The 12,336-nt window shown below is 46.8% G+C and overlaps 4 protein-coding genes across 4 annotated transcripts; 3 read left to right on the top strand and 1 right to left on the bottom strand.

Moving 5' to 3' along the window:
• Nucleotides 1-36: 36 nt before the first annotated feature.
• Nucleotides 37-404, bottom strand: CNBK1590 (mitochondrial 37S ribosomal protein RSM19; the record flags this gene model as incomplete). The annotated part of the gene is made up of 3 exons (XM_767692.1): nt 37-52; nt 105-321; nt 362-404. The coding sequence occupies 3 exons, from the start codon at nt 402-404 to the stop codon at nt 37-39; spliced, it is 276 nt and encodes a 91-aa protein (XP_772785.1).
• A 259-nt stretch (nt 405-663) lies between these two features.
• On the top strand, nt 664-2,783 carry CNBK1580 (hypothetical protein; the record flags this gene model as incomplete). The annotated part of the gene is made up of 9 exons (XM_767691.1): nt 664-700; nt 745-806; nt 854-933; nt 984-1,114; nt 1,162-1,794; nt 1,856-2,036; nt 2,083-2,410; nt 2,475-2,603; nt 2,661-2,783. The coding sequence occupies 9 exons, from the start codon at nt 664-666 to the stop codon at nt 2,781-2,783; spliced, it is 1,704 nt and encodes a 567-aa protein (XP_772784.1).
• Nucleotides 2,784-3,255: 472 nt separating this feature from the next.
• On the top strand, nt 3,256-4,413 carry CNBK1570 (hypothetical protein; the record flags this gene model as incomplete). Its single annotated transcript, XM_767690.1, has 6 exons — nt 3,256-3,315; nt 3,367-3,817; nt 3,875-4,002; nt 4,067-4,189; nt 4,242-4,311; nt 4,376-4,413. 6 exons carry the CDS (start codon nt 3,256-3,258, stop codon nt 4,411-4,413), a joined length of 870 nt encoding a protein of 289 aa, XP_772783.1.
• A 4,933-nt stretch (nt 4,414-9,346) lies between these two features.
• On the top strand, nt 9,347-11,779 carry CNBK1560 (hypothetical protein; the record flags this gene model as incomplete). Its single annotated transcript, XM_767689.1, has 2 exons — nt 9,347-10,417; nt 10,616-11,779. The coding sequence occupies 2 exons, from the start codon at nt 9,347-9,349 to the stop codon at nt 11,777-11,779; spliced, it is 2,235 nt and encodes a 744-aa protein (XP_772782.1).
• Between the last annotated feature and the right edge of the window lie 557 nt (nt 11,780-12,336).

Genomic DNA, 12,336 nt, shown 5'->3' with positions numbered 1-12,336 from the left:
ATCTTTCGTACAAGCATATCTTCTCCACCAGTTCGCCTAATTCTTAGTTTTCCTGTGTAATCATTAGCGTCTGGGCCGTCTGCCAATGCATGCCATCTACTCACCTGTAAGTCCAAGGCCTCCTTGTAGGCGCAAACTCTCCCAACTTGTGTCCCACCATCTCCTCGCTGACAGTCACCGGAAGGTAGTCTTTGCCGTTGTGGACCATGAACTTGATGCCGACGAAGTTGGGAAGGATGGTTGATGCTCGGGATTTTGTAAAGATGGGAGTGTTGTTCTTAAGATGGTGAGAGAGGGAAGGGAATGCGGTGAAGAATGGGCCTGCGGACTGTCAAAGGAGCTCGAGGTGCGGAGAACTTACCCTTCCAGGTGGAGCGTCTAAGAGCGAGGGCTGTGGGGTGCATTGTGGGCGTGAAGCGTGTGGGAGGACAGGCGCAAGTAACCAAGTTTTTGAGTCTTTTCACTGCAAGAGGAGAACGCTACATTGCTGCTGCTGCTGTGATGAGCGGCGCTCGGCGCGGGATGATGTTGGCGGAAAGAATGACGTGGAATTACTATCACCAGACGCGCTCTCGTGTCTTCTTCTGCCACTTCTTTCCATCGATTCTTCCACAACTGCATCTGTTCCCATACAGCACCAAAATTCACAACAAGACTATCAAAATGGCTATGCCAGGAGGAATGCCCATGGTTGTAATGAGTAAGTCCATAGGCCTGTACAAGGCCGCTGCTTACTGTTCACAGACACCGGCCCAGAGCGCCAGTCGGGGAGAAAAGCTCAAACCGCCAACATTGTCGCTGCCAAGGTATGTCACTTGTGTTATTCAGCTGCAGCGATGCTAACCCATTAAAGACCGTTGCAGATGTTATCAGAACATGTCTGGGTCCTAAAGCGATGCTCAAGATGATTCTCGACCCTATGGGTGGTATCCTGTGAGCTCCGCGACATACCCTCAAAGCTCTGACCCTGCTGACATTGCCAGTTTGACAAATGACGGTCATGCAATCTTGAGGGAGATCGATGTTGCTCATCCAGCTGCAAAGTCCATGATCGAACTGTCAAGAACACAAGATGAAGAAGTTGGTGATGGAACCACCAGTGTTATTATTCTTGGTAAGCTTGCAGTCATTTGCATGTGATTCGGCGCTAAGACTAAATAGCTGGTGAGATCCTTGCCTATTCTTTACCCCTTCTTGAGCGCCATATCCACCCTGTTGTCATCATTCGAGCTTTCAAAGCCGCCCTCAATGATGCTCTCGAAACTATTCAGCGTGTTTCTATCCCTGTCGATATCACCTCTGAGACCGAGATGCTCGCTTTGATCAAGACGTCTATCGGTACAAAATTCTCTTCCCGATGGTCTGATTTGATGTGCAAGCTTGCTCTGGAGGCTGTTAGGACCGTTGCTGTTACCGCCGAGGCTGAGAATGGTTTGGTGGGTAGCGGCGAAGGTGGGGATAAGGTGAACATCAAGACCGTCGACCTGAAGCGTTATGCCCGAGTTGAGAAGGTCCCCGGTGGTGAAATCGAGGACTCCAGAGTACTTTCTGGTGTAATGATCAACAAGGATGTCACTCACCCCAAGATGCGACGACGAATCGATAACCCCCGTGTGATTTTGCTCGACTGCCCTCTGGAGTACAAGAAGGGCGAAAGTCAAACCAACATTGAGATCTCCAAGGAAGAGGACTGGAACAGAGTCTTGCAAATCGAGGAAGAGCAGATCAAGGCTATGTGTGGCAAGATTATAGAGTTCAAACCTGATCTCGTGTTCACAGAAAAGGGTGTTTCAGGCAAGTCGTATCTCTTCATTTCCTCTACCTATACCTATACACTAACTGGCTCATTCCATAGATCTCGCCCAACATTATCTTCTCAAAGCCAACATCACTGCCCTTCGACGGGTTCGCAAATCGGACAACAACCGTATCGCTCGAGCAGTGGGAGCTACCATTGTCAACCGTGTGGAAGACCTGCGCGAGTCTGACGTCGGTACGCAATGTGGTTTGTTCCACATCGAGAAGATGGGAGACGAGTAAGCCATCTCCTTCTCCACTGAGTCGATGCTAAGATCTCAAAAGGTACTTTACCTTCCTCGATCAATGCCAAAATCCTAAAGCTTGTACTATTCTCCTCCGTGGTCCTTCCAAGGATATCCTCAACGAAATCGACCGTAACCTTGCAGACGCGATGTCCGTTGCCCGCAATGTCGTCTTCAACCCTACCCTCACCCCTGGAGGTGGTGCCATTGAAATGGCCATCTCAGTGTCTCTGGGAGAAAAGGCAAAGCTTTTGCCTGGAGTTGCTGGCGCCCCTTACAAGGCCATCGCTGACGCGTTGGAGGTCATTCCTCGGACATTGGTGCAAAACTGTGGTGGTAATGCGATCAGAACGCTGACAGAGCTGCGAGTAAGTGTTTATTTTATTTTTGCTCTTATTTTCGTTTAGATGTGATCACTGACAGCACACTTAGGCCAAACATGCAGAGGGACAACACCTGTATGGTGTCGATGGCGAGACTGGAAAGGTGACGAACATGAAGGAGTACGGGCTTCTTGAATCTGCGAGCGTGAAGATCCAAACATTGAAGACGGCAATTGAGGTTAGTACCGTCTGATTCATGTAGTTGGTGGCGCCAATAGCTAAACTTGATATGCAGTCTGCCACGCTCCTTCTGCGAGTCGATGATATCGTCAGCGCGAGGAGACCTGGAGAGGAAGGTGGTGCCGGTGCAGGAGTGCAGACAATGGGTGAAGCTGGGCCCGAGGGTATGGAAATGTGAAGAGTTGGTAGGGGGGACTCTTGAGGTTCAGCAATGATGCATTAGATACTTTGTGATAATCAGACGGACCTCTGAAAAGGAGCTACTACGTCTGTATGGGATTGTACGTTTGCTGTTCAGTTGGCAGGTTTCATGGTTTTTGCATCGATACCGTATTCTATACTGCTTTTCTTCTTTCCTCCAGGACGACGACACAGGATGCAGGCAGGATGCAGCAGCTTGCAGAACTCAAGAAGAAGCGAGAAATCAAATAATTAAGAACGACGACAGTACTCGTACTCGTAGTGGTGGAATTATTATTCAGATAGGCGGACATCACCGTTTACATGATTGCCATCATTCATTCATGTTTCCGACAAGACGAAGTTTCATGACCAACTTATTTGTTGTTGTTGATCGGTCGTTAAATAATTGCTATTTTCATTGTTCGCTGGCCTTCGGCATCAATAACTTTCACCTCGATATATCTATAATGGCAGCCAGCACGCCTTTACTTAGTCGGGGAACCCTAATTAAGCAAGGCGCAGAAGCCGTACGTAACGACTCCCATTTCCTTCAGGGCCTCTCTCACACTTGATTACAGAAAGTCTATGCTCTGCCATCATTGTTTCCGGAACCAACGACATATCACCCTGGCTCTTCCTCTTCCTTCTCAGCTGCTTCTCCTACCCCGGTCATCTTGAAACACCGTTTCACTAAGACTTATCGACACCCTACGCTTGACGCCTCTCTCACTTCTCAGCGCCTTACTTTTGAAGCTAGGGCCCTTGCCCGGGCGGCTAAAGCTGGAGTCACCGTACCGAAAGTTGTTTGGGTAGACGAAAAAGCTGGGGTTATTGGTATGGAAAGAATAGAAGGTTGGAGCGTCAGGGAAATTCTTGGAGGAGGGGCTGAGGGTGAAGTAGAGGTGATAGAAGAACAAGAGATCGAAGAAGATGTTGAAAATAAAGCTGAAGATTCAGCAGTCCGTGAGGAACCCGAAGGTCCAGAGAGCGAGGGTTTGAAAGCGCTAAAGAATTTGGGTGTGACCCAAGGTGAGTTCTCAAGCTCTACAATTTCTGTTCGCAAAGCATCGACTAAATCGATCCTAGAACATCTCATGAGATCCATTGGGGCCGCTCTCGCACGATTGCATAAAACCATGATCATTCATGGCGACCTGACGACGTCCAATATGATGGTACGTTTGACACCAGGAGGATCAGGTCCGTATGAGATTGTAAGACTTTTCTATCGCCCCGCGACCTGCAATGGTCCATCAAGCTTATGATGGTCCAATGCAGGTTTTGATAGATTTTGGTCTGTCATCCCAAGCACAGTTCCCTGAAAACTACGCCGTGGATCTCTACGTCTTGGAGAGGGCTTTTGCCTCTACGCATCCGAGATCGGAGAAGCTTTACGCTGGCGTTCGTATATTTTCGTCAACTTTCGGTTTTTCACGTGTGCTAATGGTCGCAGGTCCTCGAAACTTACGCGGAAGGACTCGGAGAAAAGAAATGGAAGCCTATCCAGATCAAATTGAAAGATGGTCAGTGCTTTTGCAGATAATGCGTGGTCAGACAAGCGACAAATTTGCTGACGAGACGATGCAGTGAGGAGAAGAGGAAGGAAGAGAGACATGACCGGGTAGGTTGGAGACTTGGAAATGTTGGATGTTTAGGCTCGATGGATAGCCGTGAAGAATGACATGTAGATAGCCCTTCAATGGGATCCTGTCGTCTTTGGGGTTCGAGAAGTTACGCGTTTGACTTAATGCCTTGCTCCCCGCTCCAATGCCCTGGAAGCCAGTCGGAACTCAATAAGCGGTAGAGCTGATTAGATGCATCATATTGCTGATTATTATATTATTGCTATCTGTCAATTGACTGGGTCCATCAGGCTACAGGTTATGCATGTCGACGGTGGCTAATAACTAATAACTAATGACTGATAATTACTTTTACTAAGACTTAACTATTTGCACAGAATTAATTAATGACCGCTGACATGGTTAACCACATATTTATTGTTCTTTCGGGTTCCAGCAGCATTAAACACAATCGTTGACCGTTATAAAAGCAACGATTATATATCACCACGCGTACTTTTTTTATTGTCACATCTGTTACGTACGGTTCCATCGTTCCATCAGAGACATTCAAGGTGGAGGCAGGATCAGGGTGGAGGTAGACTGTAGATGGAGGAGAAATTAGAGTCAGCGAAGGACTCGGAGTTGTTATTAGTTTAGTTCTTCTTCTATATATCCCTCAACGCAAGTCTAGGAATAAGCACTCCAGATCCAAGAGCAATAGAAACACCTAGCCCTGTTCCAACCAAGAACTCAGCACCTAGTTACCCATTCTTTGCTTTTATTCCTGGCAATCACCCTTCGCTTCTTCTTCGCCAATTAGGCATCGACGACAGCAGTCGAATCGCGCTTGCTCTTCCTATCAGAACTGTCTGGAGGAGGTTTGATAGCAGATACCTGAGCGGAACCGATAAAAGCTGGCTTGCCCGTAAAAGTTTTGGGATGTGAGCCTTTTGTGAGGGACTGGGACTATTTGGTGATGTCTGTCTCAACAGACCCGGCATCAGTAGCCTGCGTTATGATGATAAGTTCGTTGAGTGTCTTCTCAAACACAGGGGCTACGGATAAAGATGGTTCACTCGGTGGGAGTGGTCCACATGGTAAGCTTTAAAAAATGAAAGCACACAAACAAAAAGAAGCTCCCGTTAGTCAGAGCATACCTTAACATTCAGTTAAAGGCTTTGAAAGTGTACATTATTAAACGAGTCCCGCCTTCCAGCGCCTACTCAAAATAAGCATCCGATGGCTCGATACCGTTTTCTAATCTTAATGAAAGGTCTGGATTTGGAGATGCGGAAGTCAGCCCGCATAAGACTCCGGATCCGGTCCTGCCCAAAGGTTTGGAACTCAGGCCCGCAGACAACCTGAACGAACTTCTTTCTAATAAATACATTAAAGAAGGTTCCGGATCTTTTCCATATCCGGACTGGACAATCCGGTTCTCAGGAAGAAGACTGTAGTTTGTTACAGTAGTAACAGTAATACTAAATGTACCTTTAGCAGTCTGTGATACATGCCCTACAACTTATATGATGGGTTATTAATGGTAGACTAGATCGTAGAAGATAGAAGGGTGATAGGAAGAAATAGGAGGAGCTAAAAAGAGCCAACAAGGTCATCTCGCTTGGACAAGAGAACAAGATCTGGGATCTAGGATAAAAATACATCATAGTGAAACGCGGACCGTAGAAAGCAGAGTACGTAAGGTGATGGTGACTGACGGACTAAGAAGTGACGGTACGTAGATAAATGAATAATCGATGGTGGTCGGGGTGGTGGTTCGTTGTACCTAGGTTACAGGCCGCAATTTCGCACGTTGTGTTGCAATGCATATCGCATGTTGTCTATACTGTCGTGACGTGCAAGCTGCCTGGATTGTCTTGTCCATGTCTCCTGTTGCACATCCGGCGCTGCCTTCGTCGTCTGTTTTTCTTCCTTCATTCATCAATAATGATGGCTAATATAATAATATCGCTGCAATTATTCTCATCATATTAATTGCTCATATCCATTATATTATTATGACTGTTGACAGCAATCAAACATGATATATAGGATACATATTTTCTCTCTTTCTTCTCCACTACATATTTCATATTTCGTATTCCAACTCCTTTTCTGCACATCAAGCAAGTGATACGTGAAGTTTGCATGTTGCGTGATCCCGATGCGGCCTGTACTTAGTGTTTTATGTTCTTTTAAAGTAGTAGGGGTAGACAAAATGCATGGTATTTCGATGATAATTCTGAACTGATGAACGAGCTGACAATTTCTTCAGGAAAATGACGTTCCCGAACCCTTTGTGGCGTAAAAATCCTGGAATTGAATTGGCAGGACTCCAGTCGGATTTACCATGAAAGGAAATTCCTCTCGAAATAACTTGAAAAAAGCCGTTCGAGGAGGCCGTTTAATTGACTTACAATTCAAACTCACTCTTCGCGCTCCAGAATGCATGATTTCAAGGCGTTTCAGCGCGTTTTTTTTTAATGTGCTCTTAATTACACATATCAACCCCCAATACTATTCTTACCTCAAATTCTGACCATACTTCGGGGCACAACTGACTAACAAGAAGATGTTCTGAGACCTTATGATACTAACTGAACATGTCGGCCTTGAGGAGCTGCTTATGAACGAGGGCCACTACCATTTGATAGAGCTTTCCCCCTCGTGCTGTGGTTTTATACTCTGCTGACCGTCTTAGCATACTCGATATTGCTCTTGAGAGTGCAACGTTGGCTGGGATGCTGGATGTTATAAAAGGTAAGGGATTCAAAAAGCAACACATGTCAAAGTATTGCTACGTTGTCAAAATCAGGCGCGTCTCTTTAAGGTCACTCGACAAATTCACTGACCCCCGCCGACTTACTCTGGACCCACTGTCGTCATTCCCTGAGCCCCCACTCTGCTGAAATCAGGTCTCGCTTTGCTTCCCTTACAGAAATAAAAAAGAAGAATGAATCGCCGCATTTTGTCTACCCCTAAATGTCTGAGAAAGTCTAAAAGGTTTATACATGATTGACGACTCATATTGACTCCCACCCATAATATCCCAAGAATCAATATCATCATGAGTCACCATTGCCTATTATTATATGACGCCCATACGGCCACCCACCACCTGCATTGACATGAATGTCGTATGCAAGCGCTCCACGTTTCATCTTCATTTTGCCGCTCAGGCATCCGGTAGTGCTCTCTTAGCTAGTGGCTGGTCGTTGTTCCGTGGTTGACGGACCGGTTATAAAAAATATAGTAAATGGTGAATATGAAGTGGTGATAAGTGGTGACTGGTGGTGAGTGGTGATGGTTATCATCAGCAGCGCAACAGTAACCCTTTTACCGGCGCCCATCGGAAGTCGGAAACCGAAAGTCGGAGGTTCGGTCGGAAGTGCTTAGAGGTCAATTCTGGCCTATAAGGTTTTGGCTTTGGTCCCTTTTTGGGTGAAGTTCCATTCACATCCCATAGATTTGGTTGGACAATAGTTCAGGGAACAAGGGAAAGGCCGCAAATCTCCAAGCCTCAAAGGCAAAGGACAAAATGACAAGGCGGAATCTGCGAAATAAGAAAAAAAAGGGCTAGGCACACAATTTTTCCGCGTGGTCGATCGGCCTGCTGTTTTGGGCTAGTCTCGTACGTATCACGTCGTTGCTCATCGCTCCCTCTTTCCTCATCCCTCACGTATCTTCAGCCATCCTGGTTATTGCCAGGAGCTCATCTCCAGTGTTCACTTCCTGTCCGAGAGGACTTGATACGTTTGTTTTCTATCGACTGCCGTCTCGGTCCCCGCCCCTTGTGCTTGGTGGCTTCCGACCCGTAGTAGTACTCATATATATGATAACTTGAAAGCTGCAACTATATGTTATATGTTTAGTTACATAGACTAAAAATACTTCGACATTAGAGCTGGACGTGCACTTCAATGATCTCTGGACTCTGGCCCAGCCTGTTTTTTTGAGAAGTGTTTAGCATTGATCACTGCTGTCTTCCCACATTCAATGGTGACATTCGTCAAACATCCCGATCTCGAGCTTGCAGCAACCCCTTACATCGTACAGCCATGTCGCTTGTCACAAGCACAAGATGCATAAATTCAGCTTTTACATTCACAACGAAAAAGAATGTTGAGATCATGCTTTCAGCGAGCATCTGATTCATTTCCAACAGAGGATAACAGTCGGATTGATTTGTCTTGTTTATTCACAACTATATTATTTATTTATCACCATTTTATCCTTTTCCTTTTCCCTTCAATTCACACTATACTCTATACAGGCAGGTGTTACACAGTGATAAGGAAGAGCTGGCGGAGACAAGCAAAACGCATATGCCAGTACGCAGGTATGTATCTTTTTGCTCCTGTGTCCAAAGATTCCTACGAGTCTTGAACCACCGACATCATCTGTTCTTCAACCCTCCCTTGCCCATAATTTTTTTCCTATTCTTTGACGGATTACATTTATAATCTGTAACTTGCATGCTCATCCCTGCTGTCAGGTCACCATCGATTCAATAGCTCTTATCCACTCAAGCACAACGAAAATTGGTCTTAGCACTCGACACCATCCTCTCTAATGTCGAATGTCGCGGAGGTCTGCAACACCTGGCAAGTCGACAAGCAATAACCACACCGATACTCCCAACTCCTCCCAAACACGACCTCGGAGAAGTCACCTTTCAATTTCGTGGTAAAAGGGAACGTTGATCGCATATAAAAGCTGGAGAAGGTCTTTGAGTGTATCAAATAATTGTGAGTGAGAAGGCTGGGGGACGACGCGGCAGCAGTCGGCGGTGTAATGTTGGCTCACACAACGTGCTAGGAACGAACTCACCACCGTATCGCAACCAAGCTATCTGAGCCATTCCTTCTTGTACATAGCATCGATCAATTCAGAGCTACAGCCATTTATTGCAAGTCTTCTTATCCCCTTACATCTCCTTCTGAAAGAAACTTACTGACATGCTTGCGACCAGGCTTTAAGCCACTTTGGCACAATGGATGGAGACCGGTATTCACGGCCGCTATCTGATGACCTACAGCATTCTGATTTGAGGCCTTCCGATCCATCCCTATATTCTAATCAGGTGCAAACATACCCTCGAGAAAGCTGGCGAGAGCCCAACATGGCATTTCAATACCCTTCTGGCCCCAGCTCCTATCGTCATCATCCTTCTTCATGGCCCCCGTCTTCTTCTTCCAGTCCCAGTTCAAGCTTCGGGCGTGAGACACGATTTCCCCTACCCAGTTCTGGCCGATCATCTTATCTGGCGCCTCCTCCTTTGGCCCCATATGTAGCTCCAAGCACTGGACGTTTCGTTCCTCCTTTTCATGAGCAACCTCTGAATTCCGATGACCGGCATCCCACGCTTCGAGTGGATGGACACTCATCAGCATTTGTCCAACGTCCTTCTCCAGAACATGGTGCTACAGCTGCTGAGGGGGGATCTCATTCTCTCCCCCCGCTTAGATCAGCTTCAGGATCATATTCTTACGAAAATACAGCTTATAGCCCTCGCACCGGGGAAGCGTACTCAAGTTCACAAAAGCCTACAATGACGCAATTCTCAAAATTGACTACTGGTGAACAAGAGAAGGTTAATGCAGGGCTGCCGCCGCCACATGAAGTGGAAGTCAGCCCTCAAGGCTGCCAGTCAGAGTTGGTCACTTCATCTGCCTCCGAAAGGACGAGGACTGGGAGAACACGACCTGATTCCCTTGCCAACACTGCAAATCAGTCGATACAGCAAGCTCCAGCTACGTTCAGCTCATATTGTCGTCGAACAAAATCACGCTCACTGTCTCAATCCTCTCAACCATCTCAAAATTCTCGTCTTTCGCATCAATCGCGGCGTTCTTCCCATTCTCAGGCAGAGCCCATGAGTCGCGAATATTCGGTGTCGAGCAACGAGTCTAGTCACGCAGCAGGATCTGCTGCTCCTTCTGAAGATCTGTATAGTAAAAAGGCTCCCTTACCTGGGAAGAGGAGAGGGCGAGAGAAGAAAAAGCGAACCCGAGCGCTTATGACCCATTTGCAGCAGGCCGGCCTGATGAGATTGTGGAAAAAGGTGATTTCTAAAATGTGCAATCTCTTTACCCAGCTGATCACGGTTAATCAGACCAAATTCCCAACCAGTGGCGACAGAGAAGCTCTTGGGCAAGAGATTGGATTGACATCGCGGCAAGTGCAGGTATGGTTTCAAGTAGGTGTCATTCGTTCATTCCCATAATTCACAAGGGACACACCATACTGATAGCAACTCCAGAATCAGCGACAAAAGAGTCGGAAAGCTTTGCTGGAGAACGGTGGTATCCCGGAAGGCGAAGATCCTGCTGACTACGAAGATCTTCAAAAATCTCCTCGTTCTCGCCGCCTTTCAATGGATCGGGAAGAAAATGTTCTCCCTTGGATCGGAGTCAGAAATGAACCAAGTGGGTCTGCCTATGACCGCACAGGTGCAAATATAGGTCTACAATCTGAAGATCAAAATCTTCATAAGCCCAAGGGTGGTCTTGATCCATTGAATGAGCTTTCAAACCGTAATTCTATGTCACCCCACAGGCGGTCGAGGTATTATAGCGGTGCCGACTCCTATCCGGCTCACCACGTAACTTCTTCCAATCCGTATCAATCTCCCAGACCATTGCGTCCCCACACCTATCCTTATCATCATCCGCCACCGTTTCCCTCAACGATTTCGTGGCAACATGCACAATACCCTTCTGTTTCCGAATCTCCTAGATCCACTACAGGATCATTCTTTTTTGGCGACTCGCACTACTCGCACATACCTTATGATGCCTCTGCGCTTCCGGGGGGGCATAGACGGACGAGTGAAGGGACATCCAGCTCGCAGACTACCATGGTATCGCAACCGTTTGAGCCACAACCTGCTAGAACGCAACAACGCAACGAACATTTGTACTATCGACGCCGCTCTGTTTGTCCCGAGCATCTCAGCACAGTTGGATCACCGATTGGGGTACCGAGTTCCATGCCGGCCACATCTTCGCATGCAACCTTCATGCGTGGTGCCGATGCCCCTTCATTTTCGGGACAGGCCAGTGCATGTTCGGACTCGTCAGAATATTCAACACGACCTCGTTCAAATACATGGCTAGGTTTACCTCCTTTAAGGAAGCATCTAAATTCCTCTCAAGCGACAGACGCTGTGGCATCTCATCTACCTCCGACCTTGGCACGAGTTGCCATTTCAGGCCCTATTGATGGTAGTGAGGAGTTGCCGGCTATCGCGTTGGGGATGACGATGGACAAGGATCCCCATACTTTCGTTACAGGAGAAGAGGCTGGGTCTCCCAGAAAGAGATCGAGTTTCTGGGGAGCTGAAGGTCGTCGGGTCAGAAGCCGAGGAAGGGAAGTAGAGGGAGACAATAAGGTTTCCGTCAACTGGGACACTGCTCCACTGTAAAGCGGCGTGGAGGTCTCTTTAAAGCTCCTAGCCACTCAATTGCTGATAGCTATATACTGCTGTGTGTATAGTCACCCTTTGTCACTCAACATCATATCTGTTTACGTCGTCATTATATGTCCCTGCCATCTTCTGGCGGTCGGGCACATGCCATCATCATCCACATCCACTTATAATTGAACTTCTTTTGTCGACAGGATTTTCGTCTACAGTAACTTTCGAACCGGAGAATTATAGCAGACAATCATTCAAAAGACGCTGCTATTATGGTTTGCAGTGAAGGCAAGGGCGGACGCAGAAGCCGGAGGTAGTTGCCCAAGGACGATAGATTTTCATTATTTTTGGATTTACAACAAACGTTGGATAAAGCGCTGTTATTTCTTATCGTAATCATTGTCAATTCATTTTGGTGCGACACGAACCATTTACGAATCATGAAATATCATGCATATGATCTTCGTTGTAAAGTGTTGTTGTATCATGTCAAGGACTCTCATTATCATCACATGGATCTTATTTACTAATTCATTTTCTGCCTTGCTTCACCTCTTTCATAT

Source organism: Cryptococcus neoformans, chromosome 11 (genome assembly GCF_000149385.1).
Source record: "Cryptococcus neoformans var. neoformans B-3501A chromosome 11, whole genome shotgun sequence".
In the NCBI taxonomy this organism is placed as follows: Eukaryota; Fungi; Basidiomycota; class Tremellomycetes; order Tremellales; family Cryptococcaceae; genus Cryptococcus; species Cryptococcus deneoformans.
Note: the sequence above shows the minus strand (reverse complement) of the source record. Positions and strands in the feature narration are given on the sequence as shown.